Source organism: Bos javanicus, chromosome 5 (assembly GCF_032452875.1).
Source record: "Bos javanicus breed banteng chromosome 5, ARS-OSU_banteng_1.0, whole genome shotgun sequence".
Classification (NCBI taxonomy): Eukaryota; Metazoa; Chordata; class Mammalia; order Artiodactyla; family Bovidae; genus Bos; species Bos javanicus.
This window is the reverse complement of record NC_083872.1, coordinates 111,194,722-111,221,717: the sequence shown is the minus strand read 5'-3', so window position 1 is coordinate 111,221,717 and position 26,996 is coordinate 111,194,722. Positions and strand designations below refer to the sequence as shown.

At 47.9% G+C, this 26,996-nt stretch overlaps 1 protein-coding gene and 5 non-coding genes across 6 annotated transcripts; all 6 read left to right on the top strand.

Annotated features, from left to right (window-relative positions):
• The first annotated feature begins 1,075 nt into the window (after positions 1-1,075).
• On the top strand, positions 1,076-1,148 carry TRNAW-CCA (transfer RNA tryptophan (anticodon CCA)). The gene has a single exon. It is a non-coding gene; the product is annotated as a tRNA-Trp (tRNA).
• Positions 1,149-19,369: 18,221 nt separating this feature from the next.
• On the top strand, positions 19,370-25,777 carry RPL3 (ribosomal protein L3). The gene is made up of 10 exons (XM_061418570.1): positions 19,370-19,537; positions 20,506-20,698; positions 21,437-21,605; positions 22,167-22,302; positions 23,205-23,391; positions 23,882-24,042; positions 24,544-24,645; positions 25,016-25,111; positions 25,357-25,476; positions 25,682-25,777. Exons 1-10 carry the CDS (start codon positions 19,385-19,387, stop codon positions 25,724-25,726), a joined length of 1,362 nt encoding a protein of 453 aa, XP_061274554.1. The 5' UTR covers positions 19,370-19,384; the 3' UTR covers positions 25,727-25,777.
• Positions 20,001-20,064, top strand: LOC133248990 (small nucleolar RNA SNORD43). Its single transcript, XR_009736808.1, has one exon. It is a non-coding gene; the product is annotated as a small nucleolar RNA SNORD43 (small nucleolar RNA).
• On the top strand, positions 22,111-22,166 carry LOC133249013 (small nucleolar RNA U82P). The gene has a single exon (XR_009736829.1). It is a non-coding gene; the product is annotated as a small nucleolar RNA U82P (small nucleolar RNA).
• LOC133249009 (small nucleolar RNA U83B) lies at positions 23,451-23,544 on the top strand. Its single transcript, XR_009736827.1, has one exon. It is a non-coding gene; the product is annotated as a small nucleolar RNA U83B (small nucleolar RNA).
• LOC133249010 (small nucleolar RNA U83B) lies at positions 24,810-24,903 on the top strand. The gene has a single exon (XR_009736828.1). It is a non-coding gene; the product is annotated as a small nucleolar RNA U83B (small nucleolar RNA).
• Positions 25,778-26,996: the final 1,219 nt, after the last annotated feature.

Sequence of the window (26,996 nt, the reverse complement as noted above, 5' to 3'; positions counted from 1 at the left end):
AGCCCCGGTTCACTCAGTTCAGTTCAGTCGCTCAGTCGTGTCCAACTCTTTGCAACCCCATGGACTGCAGCACGCCAGGCCTCCCTGTCCATCACCAACTCCCGGAGTTCACCCAAACTCATGTCCATTGAGTCGGTGATGCCATCCAACCATCTCATCCTCTGTCATCCCTTCTCCTCCTGCCTTCAATCTTTCCCAGCATCAAGGTTTTTTCAAATGAGTCAGCTCTTCGCGTCAGGTGGCCAAAGTATTGGAGCGTCAGCTTCAACATCAGTTCTTCCAGTGAATACCCAGGACTGATCTACTTTAGGATGGACTGGTTGGATCTCCTTGCAGTCCAAGGGACTCTCAAGAGTTTTCTCCAACACCACAGTTCAAAAGCATCAATTCTTCAGCGCTCAGCTTTCTTTATAGTCCAACTCTCACATCCATACATGACTACTGGAAAAACCATAGCCTTGACTAGATGGACCTTTGTTGGCAAAGTCAAGTCTCTGCTTTTTAATATGCTATCTAGGTTGGTCATAACTTTCCTTCCAAGGAGCAAGCATCTTTTAATTTCATGGCTGCAGTCACCATCTGCAGTGATTTTGGAGCCCCCCAAAGTAAAGTTAGCCACTGTTTCCCTATCTATTTGCCATGAAGTGATGGGACCGGATACCATGATCTTAGTTTTCTGAATGTTGAGCTTTAAGCCAACTTTTTCACTCTTCTCTTTCACTTTCATCAAGAGGCCCTTTAGTTCTTCTTCACTTTCTGCCATAGGGTGGTGTCATCTGCATATTTGAGGTTATTGATATTTCTCCTGGCAATCTTGATTCCAGCTTGTGCTTCATCCAGCCCAGCAATTCTCGTGATGTACTCTGCGTATAAGTTAAATAAGCAGGGTGACAATATACAGCCTTGACATACTCCTTTCCTGTTTGGAACCAGTCTGTTGTTCCGTGTCCAGTTCTAACTGTTGCTTCCTGACTTGCATACAGGTTTCTCAAGAGGCACTTAAGGTGATCTGGTATTCCCATCTCTTTTAGAATTTTCGACAGTTTGTTGTGATCTACACAGTCAAAACCGGGCTTCCCTGGTGGCTCAGAGGTAAAAGCGTCTGCCTCCAATGCAGGAGACCTGGGTTCGATCCCTGGGTCAGGAAAATCCCCTGGAGAAGGAAATGGCAACCCACTCCAGTATTCTTGCCTGGAGAATCCCATGGACAGAGAAGCCTGGTAGGCTACAGTCCACGGGGTCGCAAAGAGTTGGACACAACCGAGCAACTTCACTTTCTTTCACTTTTACACAGTCAAAGGTTTTGGCATAGTCAATAAAAAAGAAATAGATGTTTTTCTGGAACTCTCTTGCTTTTTTGATGATCCAGTGGATGTTGGCAATTTGATCTCTGGTTCCTCTGCCTTTTCTAAAACCAGCTTGAACATCTGGAAGTTCACGGTTCATGTATCGCTGAAGCCTGGCTTGGAGAATTTTGAGCATTACTTTGCTAGCATGTGAGATGAGTGCAATTGTGTGGTAGTTTGAGCATTCTTTGGCATTGCCTTTCTTTGGGATTGGAATGAAAACTGACCTTTCCAGTCCTGTGGCCACTACTGAGTTTTCCAAATTTGCTGACATATTGAGTGCAGCATTTTCACAGCATCATCTTTTCGGATTTGAAATAGCTCAACTGGAATTCCATCAACTCCACTAGCTTTGTTCATAGTGATGCTTCCTAAGGCCAACTTGACTTCGCATTCCAGGATGTCACATTCCCCGTTCACTGCAACTAGAGAAAGTCATCTTGCAGCAACGAAGACACAGTGTAGCCAAAAGAAAAAAAAAATCTCTTGTGGTTCAACTGGTAAAGAATCCGCCCGCAATGCGGGAGACCTGGGTTCGATTCCTGGGTTGAGAAGATCCCTTGGAGAAGGGAAAGGCTACCCACTCCAGTATCCTGGCCCGGAGAATTCCATGGACTGTATAGTCCATGGGGTCGCAAAGAGCAAAAATAGAAAACTGAGCGACTTTCACTTTCTTCCTACTTTATGTTGTAGTTGTCATATCTGTCGCCTGTGCATACACTGCAAACCTCATCTGTGGGAGTTGCAATAAATTTAAAGGGCTGAAGGGAGAGCCTGAGAACGGGCCTAGTGAAAGCGGAAGCCAGAGAGGCATGATTTGTCGTTTCTTGACGCGTGCATGAGTGCATGCTCAGTCGCTTCAGTCGTGCACAACTCTTTGCGCCCCCATGGACTGTATCCTGCCAGGCTCCTCTGTCCATGGGGATCCTCCAGGCAAGAACATTGGAGTGTTTTGCCATTTTCTTCTCCACGGTTTCCTCATAACATGTATTTGAAACATTTGGACTTCAGTAGTTCACACATGATGTCGTGCACTTCAGCGTCCATCCCGTTGGGAGAGACACAATGCCAGACTATCCCACTATCTGCTGTTGGCTTACAGTGTGACCATCAGTCTCTCCTTAATGTTGAAGTGCACTTTTCCTTGCTGATTAATAAGCAATCTGTAGCTGATACTTTGCATGACTAGAGTGTTTTTCAGCTGTGTTTCATCCAATGGTTTTAAGGTCTCTTGACAATACTTGCCTAATTCAATTAGGGATTACCAAGGGGTGATTTTTCTATTTTTATTCTGTATTTATTAAGAGAGCTGTTATCTGGTGTTTTGTTCTTAACAGCACAGTGGTAGGTTTTGATTGGTTGGATTAGAAACACAGCCCATCTAGAATCCTAAAAATAAGCGGAAGGGGCCTGGGATCATCCAGGAAAGAGATTCTGGTTCAACTGCATCATTTTCCAGAGATGAAAGGAATTTGCTCTAAGGCTCCTTCCTGGGGCTTGCCTGGTAGCTCAGTGGTAAAGAATCTGCCCACAGTGCAAGAGACAGGGGTTAGTTCCCTGTTGGGAAGATCCCTTGGAGAAGGGAAAGGCAACCCACTCCAGTGTCTTTGCCTGGGAAATCCCATGGATGGAGGAGTCTGGTAGGCTACAGACCATGGGGACATGACTGAGCAACTTCCCTTGTTTCCCTTTAGGGACTAAACAACAAAGGCTTCCAACATGAGCTTTGCAATGTCCTACAGGAGCTTCCTGGTATACAGCGAAGACATATACAGTTACTTGGATTTTAAGCTTAAACGATTTGCTCATACTTTCCCTAGCTGAGTGGTGCTTAATGGGGTGTGCCCATCAAAATCACCTGGGGTTCCTTTACCACATAGCTGTGTTTCCCCTTCCCCCAGCTCCTGACTCAGCAGGCCCCGGGGGTGGTATCTATATTTTGAAGAAGCCCAGATGACTCTTGTTTTGTTTCTTCTCAGAAGTTTACATTGGTTTTTATTTTTTAAATTGTATAAATAATTACCAGGTACATTTTTCGTGAAGAATAGAGCCCGGTACACAAAACTATCTGGGAAAGTCACCTGCACCCCATCCCTTATGCCCATGACACTGCTCAAATGTATCCAGTTTGATAAGTTACCTTCTGGTCATTTTTCTATTAATTTACTCACTATATGTGCATGGACATGCATCTAGTTTTTAAATAAGTAGGACTATGGCATTTGCACTGTTCCATGAATTGCTTGTTTTACTTAACGATGTATTTCTCAAGTCACTATTTATAGATCTACCTAATCCTAGTCAACAGGCTGAAAACTATTTCACTATACAGAAATATCATTGAAGGAAACCAGAGTATGTCACCCCAAAACATGTCTCATTGACATAAGAATCCTTTTGAACTTTTAAGACAACTCTGTGTGTGTGTTAGTTGCTCAGTCATGTCCAACTCTTTGCGACCCCATGGACTGTAGCCCACCGGGCCCCTCTGTCCATGGGATTCTCCAGGCAAGAATACTGGAGTGGGTTGCATTTTCCCTCTCCAGGGGTTTTTCCCAACTCAAGGATTGAACCCAGGTCTCCTGCACTACAGGTAGATTCTTTACTGTCTGAGCCACTGGGGAAGACTTAAGACAATTAAGAAGTAGCAAATACAGAAAAATCTCTCTTTCCCCTTCCTTCTTCTAGGGTATAAATTTTCTTTTCCTGGAGACAACTCTAGACTCCTAGCCCAGAGACAGCACCGGAGGAATCTGAAAGCAAACTGTATTCCATTCATTTCCCCCCATATATTGGGTGGGTCAAAAAGTTCATTCAGCTTTTTCCATAGCATCTTACAGACAAACCCAAATGAATTTTTTTACTAACCCAATATTTACTTCCCCACTATTTGCCACCTTGGAAGCTTAAAGCCCTTTCTTTCATCTTGTCATTTCTCTACAACTCGGTTGTCCTTTGTTGCAGATGCAAAATAGGCCTGAGGTTGAGCCACCCTTTTGAGTTACTCATGGGTTTCTCCCATGCGTATATGTGGTATAAATGTTAATACACATGTCAAGAATTAACAGATTCAGACATGGAACAACTGACTGGCTTATTGGGAAAGTACAAGGCTATATCTTGTCACCCTGCTAATTTAACTTATATGCAGAGTGCATTATGTGAAATGCCGGGCTGGATGAATCACAAGCTGCAATCCTGTCGATGTGGTCCAGGGACTTCCCTGGTGGTTCTTCAATGGTTAAGACTAAGACTTTACACTTTCACTGCAGGGTGCATGGGTTTGATCCCTGGGCAGTGGCAGCCCACTCCAGTACTCTTGCCTGGAAAATCCCATGGGTGGAGGAGCCTGGTAGGCTGCAGTCCATGGGGTCGCTAAGAGTCGGACATGACTGAGCGACTTCACTTTCACTTTTCACTTTCATGCATTGGAGAAGGAAATGGCAACCCACTCCAGTGTTCTTGCCTGGAGAATCCCAGGGACGGGGGAGCCTGGTGGGCTGCCGTCTATGGGGTCGCACAGAGTCGAGCATGACTGAAGTGACTTAGCAGTAGCAGGGAACTAAGATCCTACATGCCTCGATGTGTGGTGAAAAAAATCTCCATGGATGATTCTAATGTACAGCCAAGTCTGAAGGACTCTGTCCCTGAAACTCCTCTCCACCTTTGCCAGCTGTGGGCCCCTCAACCACTCTGAGCCTCAGTGACCTGGGCTATAAAATGGGTATAAGTAAAAAAAAAAAATGGGTATAAGTAGTAAGATGTACTTAGGGCCTTGCTATTTAAAATGTGTTCTGGGACTTCCCTGGTGGTCCAGCAGTTAAGATCTGCCTTCTAATGCAGGGAACACAGGTTTGTTTGATCCTAACAGAAGATCAACTAAGCCGCTACGCCGCAACTACTGAAGCCCACATGCGCTAGAGCCTGTGCTCCGCAACAAGAGAAGCTCGCACACCGAAACAAAAACTCAGCACAACCAAAAAGAAAAAAACAACTGTGTTCCACGAACCAGTAGCCTTGGCACCCCTATCCTCATGAACTGGAATCCACATTCTAACAAGCTGCCTGGTGAATTGTTTGCTTACTAAAGTTTCAGGAGATTTTGAAGATTGACTGAGATAGTAAATATTATAATTGTATAATGAATTACATAGAGTGAGTCTAATAGCATCTAGTAACAGGCACTCATCATGTATTCACTGAATGAATAAATGAGTGACTCCTTGATTTAGACGTGATTTTTCCCATTTTAAACCTGAGGAAACAAAGCCTGTGTTGGCTACTAGGAGATCCGGTTAAACTTGTAAAATGCTGGGGGCGATGGGCTTGGTGTTTCAGTTCAGTTCAGTCGCTCAGTCGTGTCCGACTCTTTGCAACCCCATGGACTGCAGCACGCCAGGCTTCCCTGTCCATCACCAACTCCCAGAGCTTACTCAGACTCATGTCCATCGAGCCGGTGATGTCATCCAACCATCTGGGGGATGGCAAACAAGGAAGGTTCCAGAGACTTGAAGGCCAGGACACACACTGCACTTTTGTATATTCTGGGAGAAAGGGCTCCTTATCCTCATATCCCCCAGGGAAGAGAAATGTATTTTTGTTAGAGAGACCCAAGAGGTCCAACTATGTATACATTAAAACAAACAGACCCTAAAATGGAAGGCTCACCCTTCCATTTGTCCAAAATATTTACGCAGCTTGCCTATGTGCTTGGTGCTGGACAAAACAAAAAAATAGTTTCATCTCTGAAAAGCCTGAGCTTCAGCTGGTAAAGAATCCACCTACAATACAAGAGACCCTGGTTTGATTCCTGGGTAGGAAAGATCCCCTGGAGAAGGGATAGGCTACCCACTCCAGTATTCTCGGGCTTCCCTAATGGCTCAGATGGTAAAGAGTCTGCCTGCAATGCAGGAGACCTGAGTTCAATCCCTGGGTTGGAAAGATTTCCTGGAGGAGGGTATGGCAACCCACTCCAGTATTCTTGCCTGGAGAATCCCGATGGACAAAGGAGCCTAGCAGGCTACAGTCCATGGGGTTGCAAAGAGTCGGACATCAGTGACTGAACATTAGCACTAGCACTGAAGAAGCTAAGTTAAAATCCACAGTGTGGATAACGTCTGAGGAGGGGAGAGAGACTGGTTTACAAGATCAAGTGACTGGGGAAGGCTCCCGAAGAGATTATATAGAAGGTACAATCTGAAGAGTACAGGGATATTTAAAGATTAAGAATAAGCAAGAGAGATCACTGGGACTTCCCTGGTGGTTCAGTGGTTACAAATTTACCTTGCAACTCAGAGGAGGCAGGTTCAATCCCTGGTAAGGGAAATAAGATCTCATGTGCCTCAGGGCAACTAAGCCTGTGAACCACCACTATGGAGCCTGAGGACTCCGGGGCCGTGCTCCCCAATTAGACAGTCCCTGCACCACAACGAAAGATCCCTCATGACACAAGCAAGACCCGATGCAGCCAAATAAATAATTATTTTTTTTTAAAACAGAGATCCCTAGTTATCCTTTTAATGACAAGCTAGAGTTTTGAGATTAGTTCTTTGTAGTTTAAAGGTTCTTCTTTGCCCTTAAACTATTGTGCAGCTCTGTACATTGTAGATAAAGGACAGCCATACAAATAAGCCTTATCTGTACACATGCAAATAAACCCTGTCCAGAGGAATGACACCTCCCAGCCCAGCAGAAAAAGCCAGTTTTATGTCTATTTGTAAATTTATTTAAACATTTCTTGACTCCATATAACTATGTGATTCTGGGTTCTACTTTGATCCGTTTGTGGCATATGCCTGGTTCCCTCGTCAATTAATGAGCTAAATAAAAATCTTTGACATATGTTCATTTTATATCTGTACAAGTGTCGTGATTTTATCATCTTTTACAGTTTATGCTTTAACAAGAATAGAAGTCAGCTTGTGTTCCAGGCAGGAAGAGAAGCAGATCTCAAGGTTCTGCTTTGGGTGGGGTCTCAGGTGGAAGCGGAGAGGTCAGTGAGAGGGGCAACCTGAGGAACACGGAATGTGATGGGTCCCAGGTGGCAGTCCTGCGGGTCTCATGGGAAGACACTGGAAGATCTTTTTTTATTTTTATTTATTTATTTCAGTTTGATTGCTTTGGTTCTTTGTTGTGGCACGGGCTTTCTGTAATTGCGGCGAGCAGGGGCTATTCTTTGTTGCGGTGGACAGGCTTCTCGTTGCGGTGGCTTCTCTTCTTGCAGAACACATGCTCTAGGCACATGAGCTTCAGTAGCTGCAGCACACAGGCTCAGGAGTTGTGGCTCTTGGGCTGCTCTGTGGCATGTGGAATCTTCCCAGACCAGGATTGAACCCGTGTCCTCTGAATTGGTAGGCGGATTCTTGTCCACTCTGCCACCAGGGAAGTCCATGGAGGGTTTTTTTGTTTTGTTTTTTTTAATTTATTTATTTAGCTGTGTCAGGTCTTAGGTGCATCATGCAGGGTCTTTAGTTGCCGCCTGTGAAGTCTTTATTATGGCATGTGGGATCTAGTTCCTGGACCAGAGATCGAACCTGAGCCCCCTGCACTGAGAGCACAGAATCTTAGCCACTGGACCACCAGGGAAGTCCCTGGAGGGTGTTAATCTGTGGTATAATGGTCTGATTCTTGGTGTAAAGGGCATCTAGCAGCTGGGTGGAGAAAGAATGTATTGAACGGGCAGGAGGGGGACCACGAGGATGCGTGTGGGGACGGGTTCAGCAATCCAGGTGGGAGGTAACCGTGGTCTGACCTTAGTGGGTTGAGCGTTGAGGAGGCAGCAGTATCAGCTTGAACCACAAATAAATGGGGATGGCACAGGCGAAAGTCTACAAGGGGACACCACATCTGATTTCATTCACAGGGTAAATGCCCTAGGCCTGGAAACAGAGGGAACTCAGCTGAGCTCGCCTTCACGACACCAGTGTGCTAGTGCGGGGCGTCAAAGTGGCCACAGAAACCCTGAGCGGGAGGGGAAGGCTTGTGGGTGAAGGAGAGAGCTCCACTAGATGATCTCAGGGAGTTACCTAATTCTTTTTTAAAAAATAAATATATGTATTCCTGTTGTTTAGTCGCCAAGTCGTGTCCGACTCTTATGTGCTTCCATGGACGTAGCCCACCAGGTTCTTCTGTCCATGAGATTTCCCAGGCAAGAATACTGGAGTACATTGCCATTTCCTCCTCCAGGGGATCTTCCCAACCCAGGGATCAAGCCCACATCTCCTGCCCTGGCAAGCAGTTTCTTTTTCGCTGGGCCACCAAGGAAGCCTAAATATATATATATATATGGACCTGGGGCAGATGATAAGTTATATAAATATATATCTATATATTATATTAATATAATAATAATTATAATCTGTATATTATATTCTCTCTATATAGAACATGTATATTTATATAATTTATCATCTGCCCCAGGTCTTAATTGCCGCACTCATGATCTTTGACCTTTGTTGTGGCATGCAGGAGCTTTAGTTGTGGCATTTGAACTCTTGGTTGCAGCATATGGGATCTAGTTCCCTGACCAGGGATTGAACCTAGGCCCCTTGCATTGGGAACATGGAGTGTTAGCCCCTGAACCACCAGGGAAGTTCCAGGAAGTTACTTCTTTTGAGAAAGCTCCTTTAAAATGGAGATGATACAAGAGTGGGTTGATTGAACAATCCAATGAAATAAAAAACTATTCCACCCTCAGTAAGTGGCAGCCAATTTCATTTCAAAGAATGAATGCCTCCAGCACATAACTAACCTTTGCATTGGTATAGTGCTAAAAATGTTTTTCAACCTTCTATAGAGCTGAGATACAAGATAAGATCTGTTGTTTCCTGTGGCCGCTGAAACAAATTATCAAAAACTGGTGGCTTAAAGAACAGAAACTCTACTGCAGTTCTGGAGACAGGAAGTCTGAAAGCAGATGTCCCAGGGCTGGTTTCTTCCAGAGGCTGAGGGAAGAAGCCGACTGCTCCACGCCTCCCTCCTGGCTTCTGGCGGCTACAGGTGGCATCAGCACCCCTTGGCTTATCTGTTTCCCTCTTCTCGCGGCTTTCCCTTCTTTTTCTCCTCCCTTAGCTTCTCTTATTAAGATGCCTGTCATTAGGGTTAGGCCCCATCCTAATTCAGGATGACCTAATCTCTAGATCCTCAAAGTATCCTTGGCAAAGACCCTTTCCCCAAATAGGGCCACATTCACAGGTTTTAGATGGGCATGTCTTAGGGATGAGATGGTTGGATGGCATCACTGACTCAATGGACATGAGTTTGAGTAAACTCCGGGAGTTGGTGATGGACAGGGAGGCCTGGCGTGCTGCAGTCCGTGGGGTCGCAGAGTTGGACACGACTGAGCGACTGAATTGTTGAACTGTTGTCTTTGGGAGAGCACTATTGAACCAACTAGAAAAACCCACGTTAATTTATTTTTTCATGTGGTGAACCAGCTTCTCCAACTCTATCTGCTAAATAATCCCTGCTCTCCCTACTGTTTTGTTTTTTCGTTTTGTCCATGCTGCAGGACTTGTGGGATCTTTGTTCCCCAACCAGAGATGGAACCAAGGCCCTTGGCAGTGGTGAAGAGCTGATTAAAGACCCCAGTGCTGGGAAAGACTGAAGGCCAAAGGAGAAGGGGTGGCAGAGGATGAGATGGTTAGATAGCATCAATGACTCAGTGGACATGAGTTTGAGCAAACTCTGGGAGACAGTGAAGGACAGAGGAGCCTGGTGTGCTGTAGTCCATAGGGTCGCAAAGAGTTGGACACAACTTAGCCACTGAAAACCAACAACCACCTTGGCAGTGAGGTCCTTGGGCACTGGACCACCAGGGAAGTCCCTCCCCATTCATTTGTGATATCACCTTTTCAATGTACTAAGTACCTATTTGTACCAAGTTCCCATTTGTAGCCAGCTTATGTCTGGACTCTGCATTCTATTCTATTTGTCTGCCTGCTTTTTCTGCCACATTGTTTTAATTACTGTGATTTTGTAATATGTCTTAATATTTGGTAGAGCAAGGCTCCCACCTTAGCTCTGCTTTTTTTAAAATGCCTTAAGATTTTAAGGACCTTGATTTTCCATGTACATCTTAGGATCAGTTTATGAGTGCTTCCCTCCCTGCCCCAAATGCCTTGGGATTTGGGTTGTAATCCTAATGACTTTATAATTTGGAGAAAATTGACTCCTTTAAGACATTAGGTTAGTTCACCCATGAACTATGTCCGTCTTTATTCTGGTCTTCTTTTTATGTCCTTTAGTAGAATCTAAGTGTTCTCCAAGAAGGCCTTGTATGCTCTGTTAGGATAATTGAGAGGGAAGAACATTCTACAACTTACAAATGACTTATTTTTATATATCCCCTCTCTCTGGAGCTTTTTTATCCACATTTTACAGAAAAGGAAACTGAGGCCCAGAAGGGTCCAGGAACTTTGCCAAGAACACACAGAAGCGACAGAGCTGAAACCAGGCCCCCTAGCCTAGGCCCTGGCACTCAACGTGTCTTGCACACTGAGTACCACCCACCCTTGCCCCCGGCTCAGCAAAGGCTTGGGTGAACAGATCTGATGCCAGTCAATCTCTGATTGACAAAGGTAAACCACGGACATTTCGTGGCTCACACTTAGTCATTTATTTTAAGACCTGCACAAAGAGACACGCAGCGTAGATATACAGAAGAACAATAAGAATACAGGTTGCCTTGACTTGTTGTGCGAGGGCTTGCCTGGATGAAGATCTGAAGTCTGTCTTGCTTGTGCTACTGCTGTGGAACCTGGTGCTAATGGGCATCTTGCTGGCCCCCAGACTGCAGCCTCCTTCTCCCTCGCTGGCATCCTTGTCCTCAACCACTAGGCACAGGCTGACGGAGGCTGGCCTGAGCCCGCTCAGGGTGGCCGGGTCAGGCCCAGGGAAGCGCTGGCTAAAAGGAATGGTGGTCACTGGAAGGACGGTGGTGACCGCATCCAGATTTTTGGAGGGTGCCTTGCGCAGCCTAGCCCATCCCAGGGACTGCAGGCTATCGCCCCACAGGGCCCTGGCCACCTGTCCCATGGCCACCCCCAGCCTGTCCAGGCAGCGGAGCAGCAGGGACACAGCCGTCTGCTGCAGCACAGCCTGTGGCAGCAGCTCCAGGGCCTTGCTGTGCTCATGGTGGAAGTCGACCAGGCTGTAGTGGGCACACTGGGCCACAGACAGCAGAGCGAGGTGGGCCTCCCATCGCAAGTGCCGCTGGAGCCATGGGACACAGCGGCAGGCTCTGTGCATCAGGGTGGCCAGCAGCTGAAGGCCCCAGCCCCGCGCGATGGTCAGCAGCCGCCACAAGGTCTGCTGGACGGGCAGCAGCACCTCCATGCACAGCCTCTGGGCCAGGAAGAGCGCCCCCGTCACCTGTAGATTGCTGCCCCAGAAGACGCAGAAGCCCAGCACGTAGAGAGGCAGGCAGTGGGAAGCCATGTTTGCCACGGCTGCCTGCAGCCCCAGAAGCGGCCGGTAGAATCTCAGCAGGCTGGGCCCACACAGGAGCAGGAGCTGCCAGGTGCCTCGGGCCAGCCCGCTCCCATTCTGCGGCGCATCACCTTGGCAGATGGTGGTGGAGGAGCCGGGAGAGGGGCCTTCATGACCCAGAGGCTCTGTGCCCAGCCTCCCATTCTGGGGGCATGGAGCTGCACTCATGCCACAAGCTCGTATTAACTGGCGTTCTGGCCCAAACGCCCTGTCAGCTGAGCCAGGAGGTTGTGCAACAATCAGTGACAGCACAAAAGGTCAGGGTGTGAGCTCTTGTCAAAGAGGGAGCATTGTTGCCTCAATGGGTAAGGGAGGCAGCCTCTGAAGCTATGAAGTTTAGGTGGGGCCTGCTGTGTTCATGCCCACATCTGACAAATGACAGCCTGAGCCTTCTCGGAGCTAGGCCCTGCAATCTCGGCCACCATGAAGCTTATGGTCTGGCAAGAGAGATGACAAACCCAGACAGTGTATTAAAAAGCAGAGTCATCACTTTGCTGACAGAGGTCCATATAGTCGAAATTGTTTTTTCCAGTGGTCATGTACGGATGTGAGAGTTGGACCTTAAAGAAGGCTGAGCGCCGAAGAATTGATGCTTTTAAACTGTGGTGTTGGAGAAGACTCTTGAGATTCTCTTGGACTGCAAGGAGATCAAACCAGTCAATCCTAAAGGAAATCAACCCTGAATATTCATTGGAAGGACTGATGCTGAAGCTGAAGCTCCAATACTTTGGCCACCTGATGTGAAGAGCCGACTCATCAGAAAATACCCTGATGCTGGAAAAGATTGAGTGCAAGAGGAGAAGGGGGAAAGGGAGGATGAGACAGTTGGATGACATCACTGACTCAGTGGACATGAGTTTGAGTCAGGGAGATAGTGAAGGACAGGGAAGCCTGGTGTTCTGCAGTCCATGGGGTCACAGTCAGACACAACTTAATGACTGGACAACAACAAGAGAGATAGACACTGAAATACACTCATGACAAAACTGCCTCACTCAAGTCCTCTCTTCCCTCTTGCCCTCACCCTTCTCCATTTTTTTTTTTTTTTTTTCTCTTTCTGCTATGAAAGAAAGCAGAGGGATTGAACCTGGGGCCCTGGAAGTGAGAGAGCTGTGTCCTAACCACCAGACCACCAGGGAATCCCCCTGTGCTTCTCCATTCTGCTTTTCTGGTCCTCCTAACCTCCTGCCGCCAAGGCTGGTCCACACCTTGGGTTTTACCTAGCAGCAGAGAATAACTGCCCTTCAATGATTTGAGCAAAACATGGGCCCTTTTCCATTCCTTACTAGCTCCATTTTGAAAAACTATTGACAGAGGACCATTTATGAACAGTCAGTTCATTTCTTTCCAGACTCTTGATTTTTTCTTTGGATTAAATCAGTAATCAGGGATCAAGTAACCTACTTCCTTTGTTTTGACCTGCTGTAAACAGCTCGCCCAGATGGGCTCGGTGTGTCACCCGGATTTCACTGGTCTGCACAAATGTGCTTAACTGTGTATTCACTGTGGGGTGTCATTAGCTGCATCCCATTTTGATCCCTTTCGGAGAACCCTATCTCCCTGAGAAATTTCTTTAAAGCCTTATTCCAGGCACAGTGGATTCCTTTGGCCATTGTTTATCATGTGGATGTTGTGAATCATGTTACTAATCATATTTATCTTTTGTATTTGGCTGGAAGAGGCTTGAAGCCAAATGGAAGGACTACTATGGCATGAACAGTGGTCTATAATGTGTGTTTTGGGTGTGATCCTGAAACTGAGTGGTGCCCTGTCGGGTTCCCGGTCATGGAGGCCTTTTTGGCCCCCGTTTCTTGTAGGCAAGACTCCAGCCTCCATGACCTTCCCCGAGTTCCAAAAGGCCAGTTCCAACAGTTGCTAATCAAGGGAGGTACAGCCAAGAAACTTTGGCTGAGGAAAGATTAAAGAGACTGTCCAGTGGTTAAGAATCTGCCTCAAAATGCAGGAGACGCAGGTTCAAGTCTGGTCCAGGACCTAGGATCTCACCTGGCACAAAGTAACTAAGCCTCCACACCATAACTACTGAGCCCACATGCTCTGGAGCCACACGCCACAACTAGAAAGTTCCTGTTGCAATGAAAGATCTCATGTGCCATAACTAAGACCCAAGGTAGCCAAATAAATAAATATGTCAAAGAAAAAAAAAAGATTTAAGGCATCAGAGAAGCTCATCAGAGACCCTACACATACCCTTAATCTTATCAGCAACCTCACCGAGATCTATTGCCATAAAACTTCTCACCAAACTCCCAAGCCCTTTGCCTGGCAAAGCAATAAAGCTTTTATTTCCTGCTTCAGCCAAAACCCTCTGCGTGATTCAATTCTGCACTGGTATATACAGAGAAGCTGAGCTTTTGCCATCAATCCCTCTCTGGCTTCATATTATTTCCCTTCTCTCACATTCTTAGTTTCTTCTTGTTGATTTGCATACATCTTGCTGTATAGCCTTAGACTTGTTCTTAGAAGAAGAGATGATACAGTTAACTCCATAAATGATTCTAAACTTATACACAGAAGTTAATCTATCCTTTATAAAAGTAACACTGTGCTGTGCTTAGTCGCTCAGACTCTTTACAACCCCATGGCCTGTAGCTTGCCAGACTCCTCTGTCCTTGGGGATTCTCCAGGTAAGAATACTGGAGCGGGCTGCCAAGCCCTCCTCCAGGGGACCTTCCCAACTCAGGAATCCAACCCAGGTCTCACGCAATGCAGGCAGATTCTTTACCATCTGAGCCACCAGGGAAGCCCAAGAATACTGGAGTGGGTAGCCTACCCCTTCTCCAGGGGATCTTCCCGATTCAGGAATCGAACCAGGGTCTCCGGCATTGCAGGTGGATTCTTTACCAGCTAAGCTACCAGGGAAGCCCCAAAAGTAACACTATCTACCCAATATTCCAAAATGGTTATCTTAACTCCTGCTATCTCTGCTTGCTCTCCCAGGCCCCTAACAGTGACTCATACAAATAGTCCCCAGATCCTATAGATCCTAAAGATCTCCTGATTCTGATCGTTCGTGTCGACTCTCAGGGTCCTTTTCCTGGTCATCCACCTGATGGCTTGCAAGGAATAGTGAAAGCCATACTTTATCCCCATCTTTCAGTTCAGTTCAGTTGCTCAGTTGTGTCTGACTCTTTGCGACCCCATGGACTGCAGCATGCCAGGTTTCCCTGTCCATCACCAACTCCTGGAGCTTACTCAAATTCATATTCATCAAGTCAGTGATGCCATCCAACCATCTCACCCTCTGTCGTCTCCTTCTCCTCCTGCCCTTAATCTTTCCCAGCATCAGGGTCTTTTCAAATGAGTTAGGTCTTCACATCAGGTGGCCAAAGTATTGGAGTTTCAGCTTCAGCATCAGTCCTTCCAATGAACATTCAGGACTGATTTCCTTTAGGATTGACTGGTCAGATCTCCTTGCAGTCCAAGGGACTCTCAAGAGTCTTCTCCAACACCACAGTTCAAAAGCATCAATTCTTCAGTGGTCAGCTTTCTTTATAGTCCAACTATCACATCTATACATGACTACTGGAAAAACCATAACCTTGACTAGACGGACCTTTCTTGGCAAAGTAATGTCTCTGCTTTTTAATGTGCTATCTAGGTTGGTCATAGTTTTTCTTCCAAGGGGCAAGTGTCTTTTAATTTCATGGCTGCAGTCACAATCTGCAGTGATTTTAGAGCCCCCCAAAATAAAGTCTGACACTGTTTCCACTGTTTCCCCATCTACTTGCCATGAAGTGATGGGACTGGATGCCATGATCTTAGTTTTCTGAATGTCGAGTTTTAGGCCAACTTTTTCACTTTCCTCTTTCACTTTCATCAAGGGGCTTTTTAGTTTTTCTTCGCTTTCTGCCATAAGATGCAGATGGTGTCATCTGCATATCTGAGGTTATTGATATTTCTCCCGGCAATCTTGATTCCAGCTTGTGGTTCATCCAGCCCAGCATTTCTCATGATGTACTCTGCATATAAGTTAAATAAGCAGGGTGACAATATAGAGCCTTGACATACTCCTTTCCTGATTTGGAACCAGTCTGTTGTTCCATGTACAGTTCTAACTGTTGCTTCCTGACCTGCATACAGATTTCTCATGAGGCAGGTCAGGTGGTCTGGTACTCCCATCTCTTTTAGAATTTTCCACAGTTTGTTGTGATCTACACAGTCAAAGGTTTTGGCATAGTCAATAAGGCAGATGTTTTTCTGGAACTCTCTTTTTCGATGATCCAGTGGATGTTGGCAATTTGATCCCCATCTTTAGTTGACCTTTTGTCGTTCTTAGGCACAGTGGGCTCGGTACACATTTGCTGAATGAATGAATGAATCCTTCACCTGACAGATGGGAAAGCTGAGGCCTGAGGCAATATCTCTAGAGGAAAACAATAGAATGGGAAAGACTAGAGATCTCTTCAAGAAAACTGGCATTAATGAAGGAATATTTCATGCAAAGATGAGCACAATAAAGGACAGAAATGGCAAGGACCTAACAGAAGCAGAAGAGATTAAGAAGTGGCAGGAATACACAGACGGACTATACAAAACAGTTCTTAATGACTCCGATAACCATGATGGTGTGGTCACTCACCTAGAGCCAGACATCCTGGGGTGTGAAGTCAAGTGGGCCTTAGGAAGCATTACTACGAACAAAGCTAGTGGAGGTGATGGAATTCAAGCAGAGCTATTTAAAATTCTAAAAGATGATGCTGTTAAAGTGCTATACTTAATATGCCAGCAAGTTTAGAAAACTCAGCAGAGGCCACAGAACTGGAAAAGATGATGCTGTTAAAGTGCTGCACTCAATATATCAGCAAATTTGGAAAACTCAGCAGAGACCACAAAACTGGAAAAGTTCAATTTTCATTCCAATCCCAAAGAAAGGCAACACCAAAGAATGTTCAAATTACTGTACAACTGCGCTCATTTCACATGCTAACAAGGTCATGCTCAAAATCCTTCAAGCTAAGCTTCCACAGTACATGAACCAAAAACTTTCAGATGTACAAGCTGGATTTAGAAAAGACAGAGAAACCGGAGATCAAATTGCCAACATCTGTTGGATCACAGAAAAAACAAGGGAATTCCAGAAAAAATCTGCTTCTGCTTCAATGACTATGCTGAAGACTTTGACTGTGTGGATCACAACAAACTGTGAAAAATTCTTAAAAGATGGGAATACCAGACCACCTTACTTCTCTCTCCTGAGAAACCTGTATGCAGGTCAAGAAGCAACAGTTAGAAAAAAAAGAAAAGAAGCAACAGTTAGAACCGGACATGAAACAACAGACTGGTTCAAAATGGGAAAGGAGTATGGCAAGACTGTATATTGCCACACTGTAAATTTAACTTATATGCAGAGTAAGTACAGCATGCGAAAGGCCAGGCTGCAACTGGGCCAGTGCCCCACTTTCTCATCTTTGATGGCTGGCTCGGAACTGGCCAGTGTGCCGGTAGCTTGCTGATGTGTTCCAGTGAGCGTACACTGAGGCTCAAGGTCTAGTGGAAGCGGACTAGTCTGTTGTTTTGGACCTACTTGGTTTTAATCAGTACGTGGTGTCCTTGGGATTTGTCATTCTTTCAAAGGTTGTGCCCTGCCCCCTTCCCTTTTGTGTCATTCCCACAGCCTGGTGCAGCATCTGACATGCAGCAAGACTTCAGGAAGAATTTCTTATTGAGCGAATGAGTGACTCAGGACCCCGGAGCTCCTTTTCCAGTGAAGAGGCGACTGAACCCTGAGTCTGATGTCATGAAAACCTAACCTAGAATCAGGCTTGAGCTCTGTCTTTTCTTAATTGTATGACTTTTGCCAAATTATTCCTTTTTGGCCTGAACTTAGTTTTCTCTATAAAAAGGGACAGTGTGGGCCATAATTCCTTGTCTGCCATTCTGAAATAAAAAGTTGTTATTTATAATGTTAAGTTTCTGGTATAAAGGAGAGTGATTTGGTCATATATTCTTTTTCATATTCTTTTCCACTATGGTTTATCATAGGATATTGAATATAGTTCCCTGTGGCATATAGTAGGACCTTGTTTCTCTATTTTATATACAGAAATTTGTATCTAATCCCAATCTCCCAATTCATTCCTTCCCTAACCCTTTTTCTCTTTGGTAAGCATACCTTTGTCTTCTATGTGAGTCTGCTTCTGTTTGGTAAATAAGTTCATTCATATCATATTTTAGATTCCATGAGTGATATCACAGTATTTGTCTTTTTCTGTCTTCACTCAGTATGATACTCTCTAGGTCCATCCATATTGCTGTAAATTGAATTATGAAAAAACTTAAGTCAGTTGGTGGCAAAAACGAAAGTAATCTGAATTTTTTAGGCAGCAAAGTTAGCCTTGAACTGTGGGGCTATTTATTCCACTCCATGTGAATATTCATGTCTCTTTACAGAATTAATGTGTTTCATTAAAGAGCTTAGGGAGGATTACATAATATACAGTATGTGCACCATATTGCATGATATTATCTAAAACATGAAAAATGCTGAATTTGGAAACAGATCTGGCCCCAAAGATTTCCAATAAGGGGCTGAGGACTCTCAACACTGCCACTGAGGGATGGAGTGAAGGTTAAATGAGAACGCTTTCTTAATAACGGTGTGAGCAATGGCCAGGCCCAGAATCAAAGAACAGAACAGGGTGGGATGGAGGTGGAAAGTGGAAAAGTGTGTGTGTGTGTGTTCACCCACAGAAAAGAGGCTGGAGCAGCTAGTTAGGGCAGATTCTTGGCTTGCAGGCTCAGGAGTTAAGCCTTAAACCAGAGGAAATAACTAGGAGTGGGGGTGGGGAAGGGCACGGGAAGTAACCAAAAGATAATATGGTTTTTAGATCTGGATGGACAAGCCTGGCAGCAGGGAGAGCAACTAGGAGACTCCTAGGTGACCACGAGCCCAGGCAGAGATCAGCGAGGGTCCTTCATGCAGAGGATCTGGGAGGCAAGGAGAGCCAGGCTTCGTGACACTCGGCAGCTGGTGAGGGTTTCTCCGCCTCAGACCTTTAGAATCAAGCGCCAGTCCCCGCAGCCCGATACTGGGAGAAATGGCCTAGATGGAGCTAGAGGGAGGGGAAACCCCAAATTAGCACGCATTAAAGGCAAGCTGGTGTCGGGAAGCGCCTCTGAGTTGGGAACCAGGAAAACCAGGGGCTCAGTCTTTTCTCTCCAACTTTGAGTTGGTGGGGGCTGTGCAACTGATTCCACTTCGACATGCCTGCAAAATGGCAACATCGATGATCTAGAGTGCCGGACGGAAATGATATACCACGTGAGAAAACGCTTTGGAACTGAAGCCCCAATAGGGTTATTCAATTCCAGAAGTGACTGACCATTTTCCTTCACCGTAATAGCGCGTTTCAACGTTTCCTCAAAAGTTGGCTACTGTCCAACGCTTGTAGGGCGATAGTATTTTGATTTTCCGCCGGCGCGTCCTAGAATTTTCAGGAAGTGTGATCCCAGCCGCTCGCCGTAGGACTTCTAAATCCCACCTACCAAACTGACGCCCTGGTCGGAACGCAAGCAAGGCGAGAACGAGCATGCGCGGAAATGGAGTCCAGCGTCGGCCCCGCGACCCGACGTCTGCCGCGGGTGCGCGCTCGCACGCCGGAAGGGGCGGAGCCAGACTAGGATTTATATATCTCGCGCGGCTAGCGGGCCGACCTCTACCGGCAGCTTCCGACGGCAGGATGGTATGTAGTGTCATGGCGGCTTCCTCTTTGTCGTGATGGCAGGGCTGAATCCGCGGCACATCCCCGCCATCTCGGTTCACCCGGCGCCGGGGTTCTGCTGTAATATCACGGGGCACTCAGCGGAACCCGCGGCCAGGTCTATTTCCTGAAAACGTCCGGGACTTGAGGACGGTTTGGGGCCTGCCTGTCGGCTGGCTAGAGGCCTTGGCTTGTGGGCCCTGGGCCCGACGGTTTTCAAACCATGGACTATTTCTAGATTTTTATCTCAGCATTTGGGATCCAAGTCGTGAGCCCTTTGGCAGGAGGACCTTGTGTGCGATTGTTTGGCTCTAGTGTTAAAGAGGTTCAGAAATCCAGGCCGGCAGGCTGGAGAGGGTATTCGGGACAGGGGTTGTTGAGGCCTCATTCTGAAACGTCTGGGAACGTTGGTACAACTCCTTTGGCCTCTAGAGTTGTCAGAAACCAGAAATGATGAACTTACTGACGGGCGGACAGAGACACTGTGCTGATTGTCATGTTCTGATTTGGCTCTGTCGAATTCTAGTGGCCACCATTTTCCGGTTTGGCTCCCGTTGGGAGCATGGGGAATCCTTCAGTACCATTGTCCACCACCCAGCCCTTTGACAAGGAGTCCCTGGGCAAAATGGCAATAATGATGATCAGAATCTTGAGTGTAAGGCTTGTTAAGCGATCCTTAATGCGACTCTCTGCTGTGTGTTTGTCTTCTTAAAGAGGAAAAGGGGGATGGTTTGTTTTTAAGTTACAAGGTGAGGGGTTGAAGTAAATGTTCAAGTTTGACTGAATAATACCTTCTGGATGTGTGATTACGAATAATTAAACAATTCTGAATGTAGATATCTTACCTGGGTTGCTGGCATGGAGTCGTCATTGCTTGAAATCCTCCTAAAACCTAGGCCTCTGGGAACAAAGCTCCTCAGAAGGTGCTAATGTTCTTCTATTTCTCTTAGTCTCACAGGAAGTTCTCTGCTCCCAGGCATGGGTCCCTGGGCTTCCTGCCTCGGAAGCGCAGCAGCCGGCACCGCGGGAAGGTGAAGAGCTTCCCCAAGGATGACTCTTCCAAGCCTGTGCACCTCACTGCCTTTCTTGGCTACAAGGCTGGCATGACCCACATTGTGAGGGAGGTCGATAGGCCAGGGTCCAGTAAGTACATGCTGCATCTTTCTAGCTGATGGGAGAGCTGGAGTTGACTAGATGGGGCCAAGCAGTCAGAATGGAGCAGGCTTTGGCGAGATCAACAGAACTTCTGGACTTCAGAATGGAAATATATTTTAGGATTGATTAGTATTCCAGAGTTCAGGTGACTGGCATTGTTCTGGGCAGAGGGGTGTAATGAAGTCAAGGAGCGTGGTGAGTAAATTTGTTAAGAGCCAAAGAACAGAAAGGTTCCCCCGCTGGCTCAGTGGTAAAAGAACCTGCCTGCCAAGCAGGAGACCCCTGGGTCGGTAAGATGCCTGGAAAAGGAAATGGCAGCACATTGCAGTATTTTTTTCCTGGGAAATTGAAGTAGAAAAGTGACTAGAACACGTAGCACTGATGACTGAAACAGATAGTGTTAGACAGTTAAAACGGTTTCTGGGCTCTGGTGTTACTGCCTTACTATACTTATTATTCTTGTATTCTGAAAGCAATAAGGAATTTGTCTCAAGAGATGGCTGCAACAGACCAGAGCTGGAGCCAGACTTACGTGGTTGAGTAGGGTCCAGATGGTTTTCATTGAGTTGAAAATATCTGCGCGCCAGCTGAACAGTCTGCAGTGAGGATAGGCCTGAGAGGTGCAGACTTCTGCAGACCCGTCCTGTGAAGCAGATTGCTGGCCTGGAAGGGCGCGTGTGGGGACTCGCTAGTCCACTCAGCTTTGACCACCTACTTTATTTGCAGAGGTGAACAAGAAGGAAGTGGTGGAGGCTGTGACCATCGTGGAGACTCCGCCCATGGTGATTGTGGGCATCGTGGGCTACGTGGAAACACCCCGAGGCCTCCGGACCTTTAAGACCATCTTTGCTGAGCATATCAGCGACGAGTGCAAAAGGCGCTTCTACAAGAACTGGTAAGGGAGCCGCGGCTCGGCTCACCCTGGGCTGGGCCAGGGGAAAGGGCTGTGTGCTTTGTGGGGCCTCAGCTCCGTAGTCGGCGGCGGCGGCAGGGCAGCTGCTTCGGTGTCAGGTTTAGTCGCCTCTTGGGCAGAACAGTTCTCAGGAACAATGGGAGCAGCGTCCCGGGACATTTCCTTTGGTGTTGACCTCGGGTGCTGCCTCAGTTCGGCAATCCTTTAGGTTGCTGACAAGTATGGGGGTCTATTTAGAGTGGTAACTGATATCCCCAGCCCACCCCAGGTGTGTGGTCTGGTTAATGGCTAACTTGGAGCAAGAATTTATTTGTGTATCCAAATGTCGTGTTTCATTATTAACCTTGTGGACCTCTGCTCAGCTCCGCTCGGCCCTGCCCGATGAGCTCCATCCAGGCTCCGCTTGCCGGTGGAAAAGGCTCCTTAGAAGCCGGCAATGAGCCCCGTCCCCACACGGTGCCTGTGTGCCTCCCCCTCACCCGTTGGAGGGCTGATGAAGGCTGGCACCTGGGCCCCCTCCCCAACTCTGCTCTGCTCCTGAAGGCATAAGTCCAAGAAGAAGGCCTTCACCAAATACTGCAAGAAGTGGCAGGACGCAGACGGCAAGAAGCAGCTTGAGAGGGACTTCAGCAGCATGAAGAAGTACTGTCAGGTCATCCGTGTCATTGCCCACACCCAGGTGAGTGCTGGCCAGGGCCACGAGGAGGGTCACTACCCGCTGCTGCCCGGCTGAGGGCGATGGCCTACATGGTCACCGGTGGCTCTGGGGGGCACTGTGTTATCTTCTGAATTGATTCTGTGCTCAGACTGGTTTTGTGCCAGACCTCGTGATTTTAGGGACAGTAAGATTTTCAGGTCCTTAAATGTATTTTCCTGGGGGACGAGAGATTGTTAAAAGCAACAGTCCAGCCAAGGCCCTGCCTTGAGACCTGGGTTCCTGGGGCCAGAATATAAGGACGCAGGGTAGCTTGAGAAGGCATCCAGTGGCTCCATGCAGGGTTTTTTGTTACCAGCAGAGGGCACTGTGTCCCCAGTGAATATTAATTAGATAAAACCATGACCTGTTTTTTAGGAAAACTGGTTGAAGGAATTGGTGAGTCATAACTTGTAGGTAGTCTAGCACCTAACTGAAAATAGTGTTGAGAGGCTGACTTGAGTTGAATTAGCTTTAGCTTTTAGTTTTCTGGGTTAGACTGGGTGTAATCTGGGTTGTTAAACCTGTGTGTGTACCTGTCATTTCTAAGTGAAGAGTAGTCTTGCGTGGTTAGTGGTGACCACATTACCACAGATCCGTGCTGTGTCCACTAAAGGTAGCTCAGTAGTACAGCACTGGACAGCTTTTAAAAAGCTTTGTTTGGATTTTGGTCCTCATAGCTTGTATTTGCAGTGTTACACTGCTCTTTTTAAAAGTGGCTTATTGGCAGTTAACAGCGTGCTAGATGGCTAGGGTAAACCAGAGCAGATACCCCAAAGGCACTGGCCAAAACGACCAGTCGGGAACAGGGAGCTGGTTGGTGGAAGGTTCTTGGTGTTTGGCCCGGCTTGCGGTCCTCTCACGCTGAATCCCCTGTGCCTTTCTAGATGCGCCTGCTTCCTCTGCGCCAGAAGAAGGCCCACCTCATGGAGGTCCAGGTGAACGGAGGCACTGTGGCCGAGAAACTGGACTGGGCCCGCGAGAGACTCGAGCAGCAGGTCCCTGTGAGCCAAGTGTTTGGCCAGGATGAGATGATTGATGTCATTGGGGTGACCAAGGGCAAAGGCTACAAAGGTGAGCTTTGCAGTGGCCTGCGTTGCTGTGGTTACCCTGGGAGAGTGATGTCTGGCCGCGCTGTTCAGTGATGAGGCCCTGGAATGAGCGCTGGGCACAGCGCCCGAGTCAGACTGCGGAAATGTTCCTTGCTGCCTTCCTTCTGAGAACAGCTCTGGTCAGGTGGTTGGGTCAGTGTGTGGGATTGGGGTGAATGGTTTTCAAACACACTGCAAAACACTGGGCTCGGGGCTTCGTGAATCCTCTTGGGTCCACGTGATATTCTGGTACAGGGATGATTCTCTAAGACCTGATCTCGTTGCTGAAAAGGGTTATGTCTAAGCTGATAATCACCTTGGATGGATGGAGGTATAGTAAGGGAGAGGATTGTTGCAGTCAGGTGTTGTATTTCTTTGGACAAAGTACCACGAACTGAAGTTGGGCATTCATAGCACGAAAGGGCCAGTGGCATGGTGCTAGGCATCATGTTAACAGCCTGTGTCTCTTCCAGGTGTCACCAGCCGTTGGCACACCAAGAAGCTGCCCCGTAAGACCCACCGAGGGCTGCGCAAGGTTGCCTGTATTGGGGCGTGGCATCCTGCCCGGGTGGCCTTCTCTGTGGCTCGGGCTGGGCAGAAAGGCTACCATCACCGCACTGAGATCAACAAGAAGGTGAGGTGCACGTGGGGGCCCTGTGGAGACTTCAGCCTTAGGGGAGCAGAGTGGCTCTGCTATTGGGGATTGTGTGGGGTTCTGGTCCTTGTCATGAGTCCACTGGGTGGAGCATCACGTGGACTTAGTTGCTCGTGCCTGGTGGCACAGTTGTGACTCGTCTGTCCTGGTTTGTAAAGTGCCATCCTTGAAGGTGATTCTGGTCGGGTTGAGGATGGGAGCCTCGTTTATCCTCTTCTGTCCCGTGGTGTTGGAGAGACCCCATCCCTTATCTCCCTGGATGGCATTGTTCAGGCCCAGGCAGCTTTTCTTTGCTGCAAGCCTGGAACACCCCATCACGAGGGTCAAGGTCATAACTGCTTTCCCAGAGTCCTTTGCAGGCTACCCTGCCCCCAAGTTGGGGAATCATTTGTCCCTAATGGCAGTCCTTGCCTCCAGTCAACCTGAGTCCCTGCCTTATTTTCTTGTTAATCAAATATTTATGCTCATTTCTTCCTTCAGATCTACAAGATTGGTCAGGGCTACCTCATCAAGGACGGCAAACTGATCAAGAACAATGCCTCTACTGATTACGATCTGTCTGACAAGAGCATCAACCCTCTGGTGAGTAATGGGAGCTGTCCTTGCAAATCCTGTCTGGTCTGGCCGGGGATTTCCCTGAGTCCCAGGCCTCCCACAAGGGCCAGGATCAGTTTTTACCCACAGTTCACTGGTCCCCTGGGCAGCATCCAGCTGTGGTGGGGACTGTTTGGTGCGGGGTGGGGCCAGCTGTGCAGTGATGAGACCCTGGAATGAGCGCTGGGCACAGTGCCCGAGTCAGACTGCGGAAGTATTCCTTGCTGCCTTCCTTCTGAGAACAGCTCTGGTCAGGTGGCTGTCCTGGGCCCAGCAGGCCCAGGGCGTGGGTGTTGTCAGACCTGGCTACAGCCTCATGCTTGATCTGTGCTGACCCGATGACCTTGCTCCTTTCCAGGGTGGCTTTGTCCACTACGGTGAGGTGACCAATGACTTTGTCATGCTCAAAGGCTGCGTGGTGGGAACCAAGAAGCGAGTGCTCACTCTGCGCAAGGTGAGGCTGGGCGGGGAGTGCCGAGCTCTGTTAGGGGAGTTGGTTGGGAGGAAAAGCAGGAACCGCTATGCCTGACGTCTTAGGAGGAGAAGATTCCCTGTCTGGCCTGGCCCAGGTGTTTGTTGCTTGCTTATATATATATTCCTCATCTGTATCCTTGCCTCATCCCTCTAAGATGAAGGGCTGTGAACTAAGGTGGTACAGGCAAAGGCTTGGCTCTCTAACCTTCCCCTCTTGGCCCACAGTCCTTGCTGGTACAGACCAAACGGCGGGCCCTGGAGAAGATCGACCTCAAATTTATTGATACCACCTCCAAATTTGGTCATGGTCGCTTCCAGACTGTGGAGGAGAAGAAAGCCTTCATGGTGAGTACTTAGCTTGCTGCCCTCAGGCTGGGGTGGGGGTGGCTTTCAGCTTCTGTCACCTGTCAGCCTGCCCATGTGGTGCTGATACAAAAGGTGCTTCTTTTGTGCCAGGGCAGGGGAGACCAGTCCAGAGTCTGGCCACTGGGGTTGGGAAAGTTGTGACTGCTGCCTTCTGTCTCTAACCTGGCTGCTTTTCTCTCCACAGGGACCACTTAAGAAGGACCGAATTGCAAAGGAAGAAGGGGCCTAATAGAACAGATTGTACAGCTGGTAGAACCTCAATAAAATTGTTTTCCAGTGACATCTGCCTCTGACTTTGCTTTCTCAGTTTTGGCTGCTTCCCTTGGGCCCTCATGCTCCCTGGGTCCCCCCAGCTGTTTGCCCTACCACGGTGGCCCCATGCCTGGTGAAGATAAAGCAAAAGTTGAGAGCCAGCAGCTTGGGGAGTGAGCTTTGTGTGAAATGTTTGTCATTGGGTAAGGCGTCTGGGTCGCTTGTGTGGCAGTGCACGATCTGGAGTCATTGTCACCCACTGGCAGGGCAGACCCTGGCTCTGCTGAGTGTCCAGCTACATGGTTTAGTCACTGATCACTGGAGGGATTCCAGTTGGGGCTTGCTGAGGTTCTGGCTGTGGGAGAGAATGGATGTCAAGCAGAAGGGCCCCTTGGGGCTCAGAACACGAATTTGCTTTGTGGCAGGCCCTGGTGATTAAAATCGACTTCATTAGAATGAGAATACGGGTTGGTGGGGGCTGAGTGCCTTGACCTGGCTCACCTGGCTGGTCATGCTACTGAAACCCTATGTGCATTCTGATCTCTCTCCGGTCCCTCTGTTGTGCTGACCATTGTTGAGCATCTGGCATCTTGCAGGTCAGTCAGCAAACTCCTGGGAGATGGAGAGGGAAGCCTGGCGTGCTGCAGTACATGGGGTTGCAAAGAGTCAGACATACAGTAACTGAACAACAGGCTGTTGAGCAGCTTGGTTCCTGGATCTCTGCACTGGCCTCTGGGGTCTCGCCCACCCTTTGGTGCAGTGAATCCCAGCATCTCCTTTCCAATCCCAGCTGCCCACATCATCTGCCTATGTGGCATGTTTTGCTTTGGCCCCACCTAAGCAGGGCAGAGACCACAGCCCCCGCACTTCTGACATCCCTGCCCCGCATCTTGGCAGCCAGCGTTCCGATATTCTCTGAGCCTTGGTTTTCTATTCTTTGGAGGAGTCGGAGGAGTCGTAATGGGAAGATTGGCCCAGCGAGCATGTGTGCTCCACTGTCGACTGACCCAATGGACTGTGTGCAGCATGCCAGGCTCCCCTGTGCCATTTTGCAGACAAGAGTCCAGGAGTGGGTTGCTATTTCCTTCATGGGATCTCCCTGACCCAGGAATCTAACCCAAGGCGCTGCGGGTTCTGTGTCAGGATTACTGGAGGCGGCCTGAGTTGAGCCTCTGGTTCTGAATAAACATGCCCCCCCACACCCCCACCCCTGCCCCCTCCACGCTTGGGTGGGTTCTGTGGTAGAG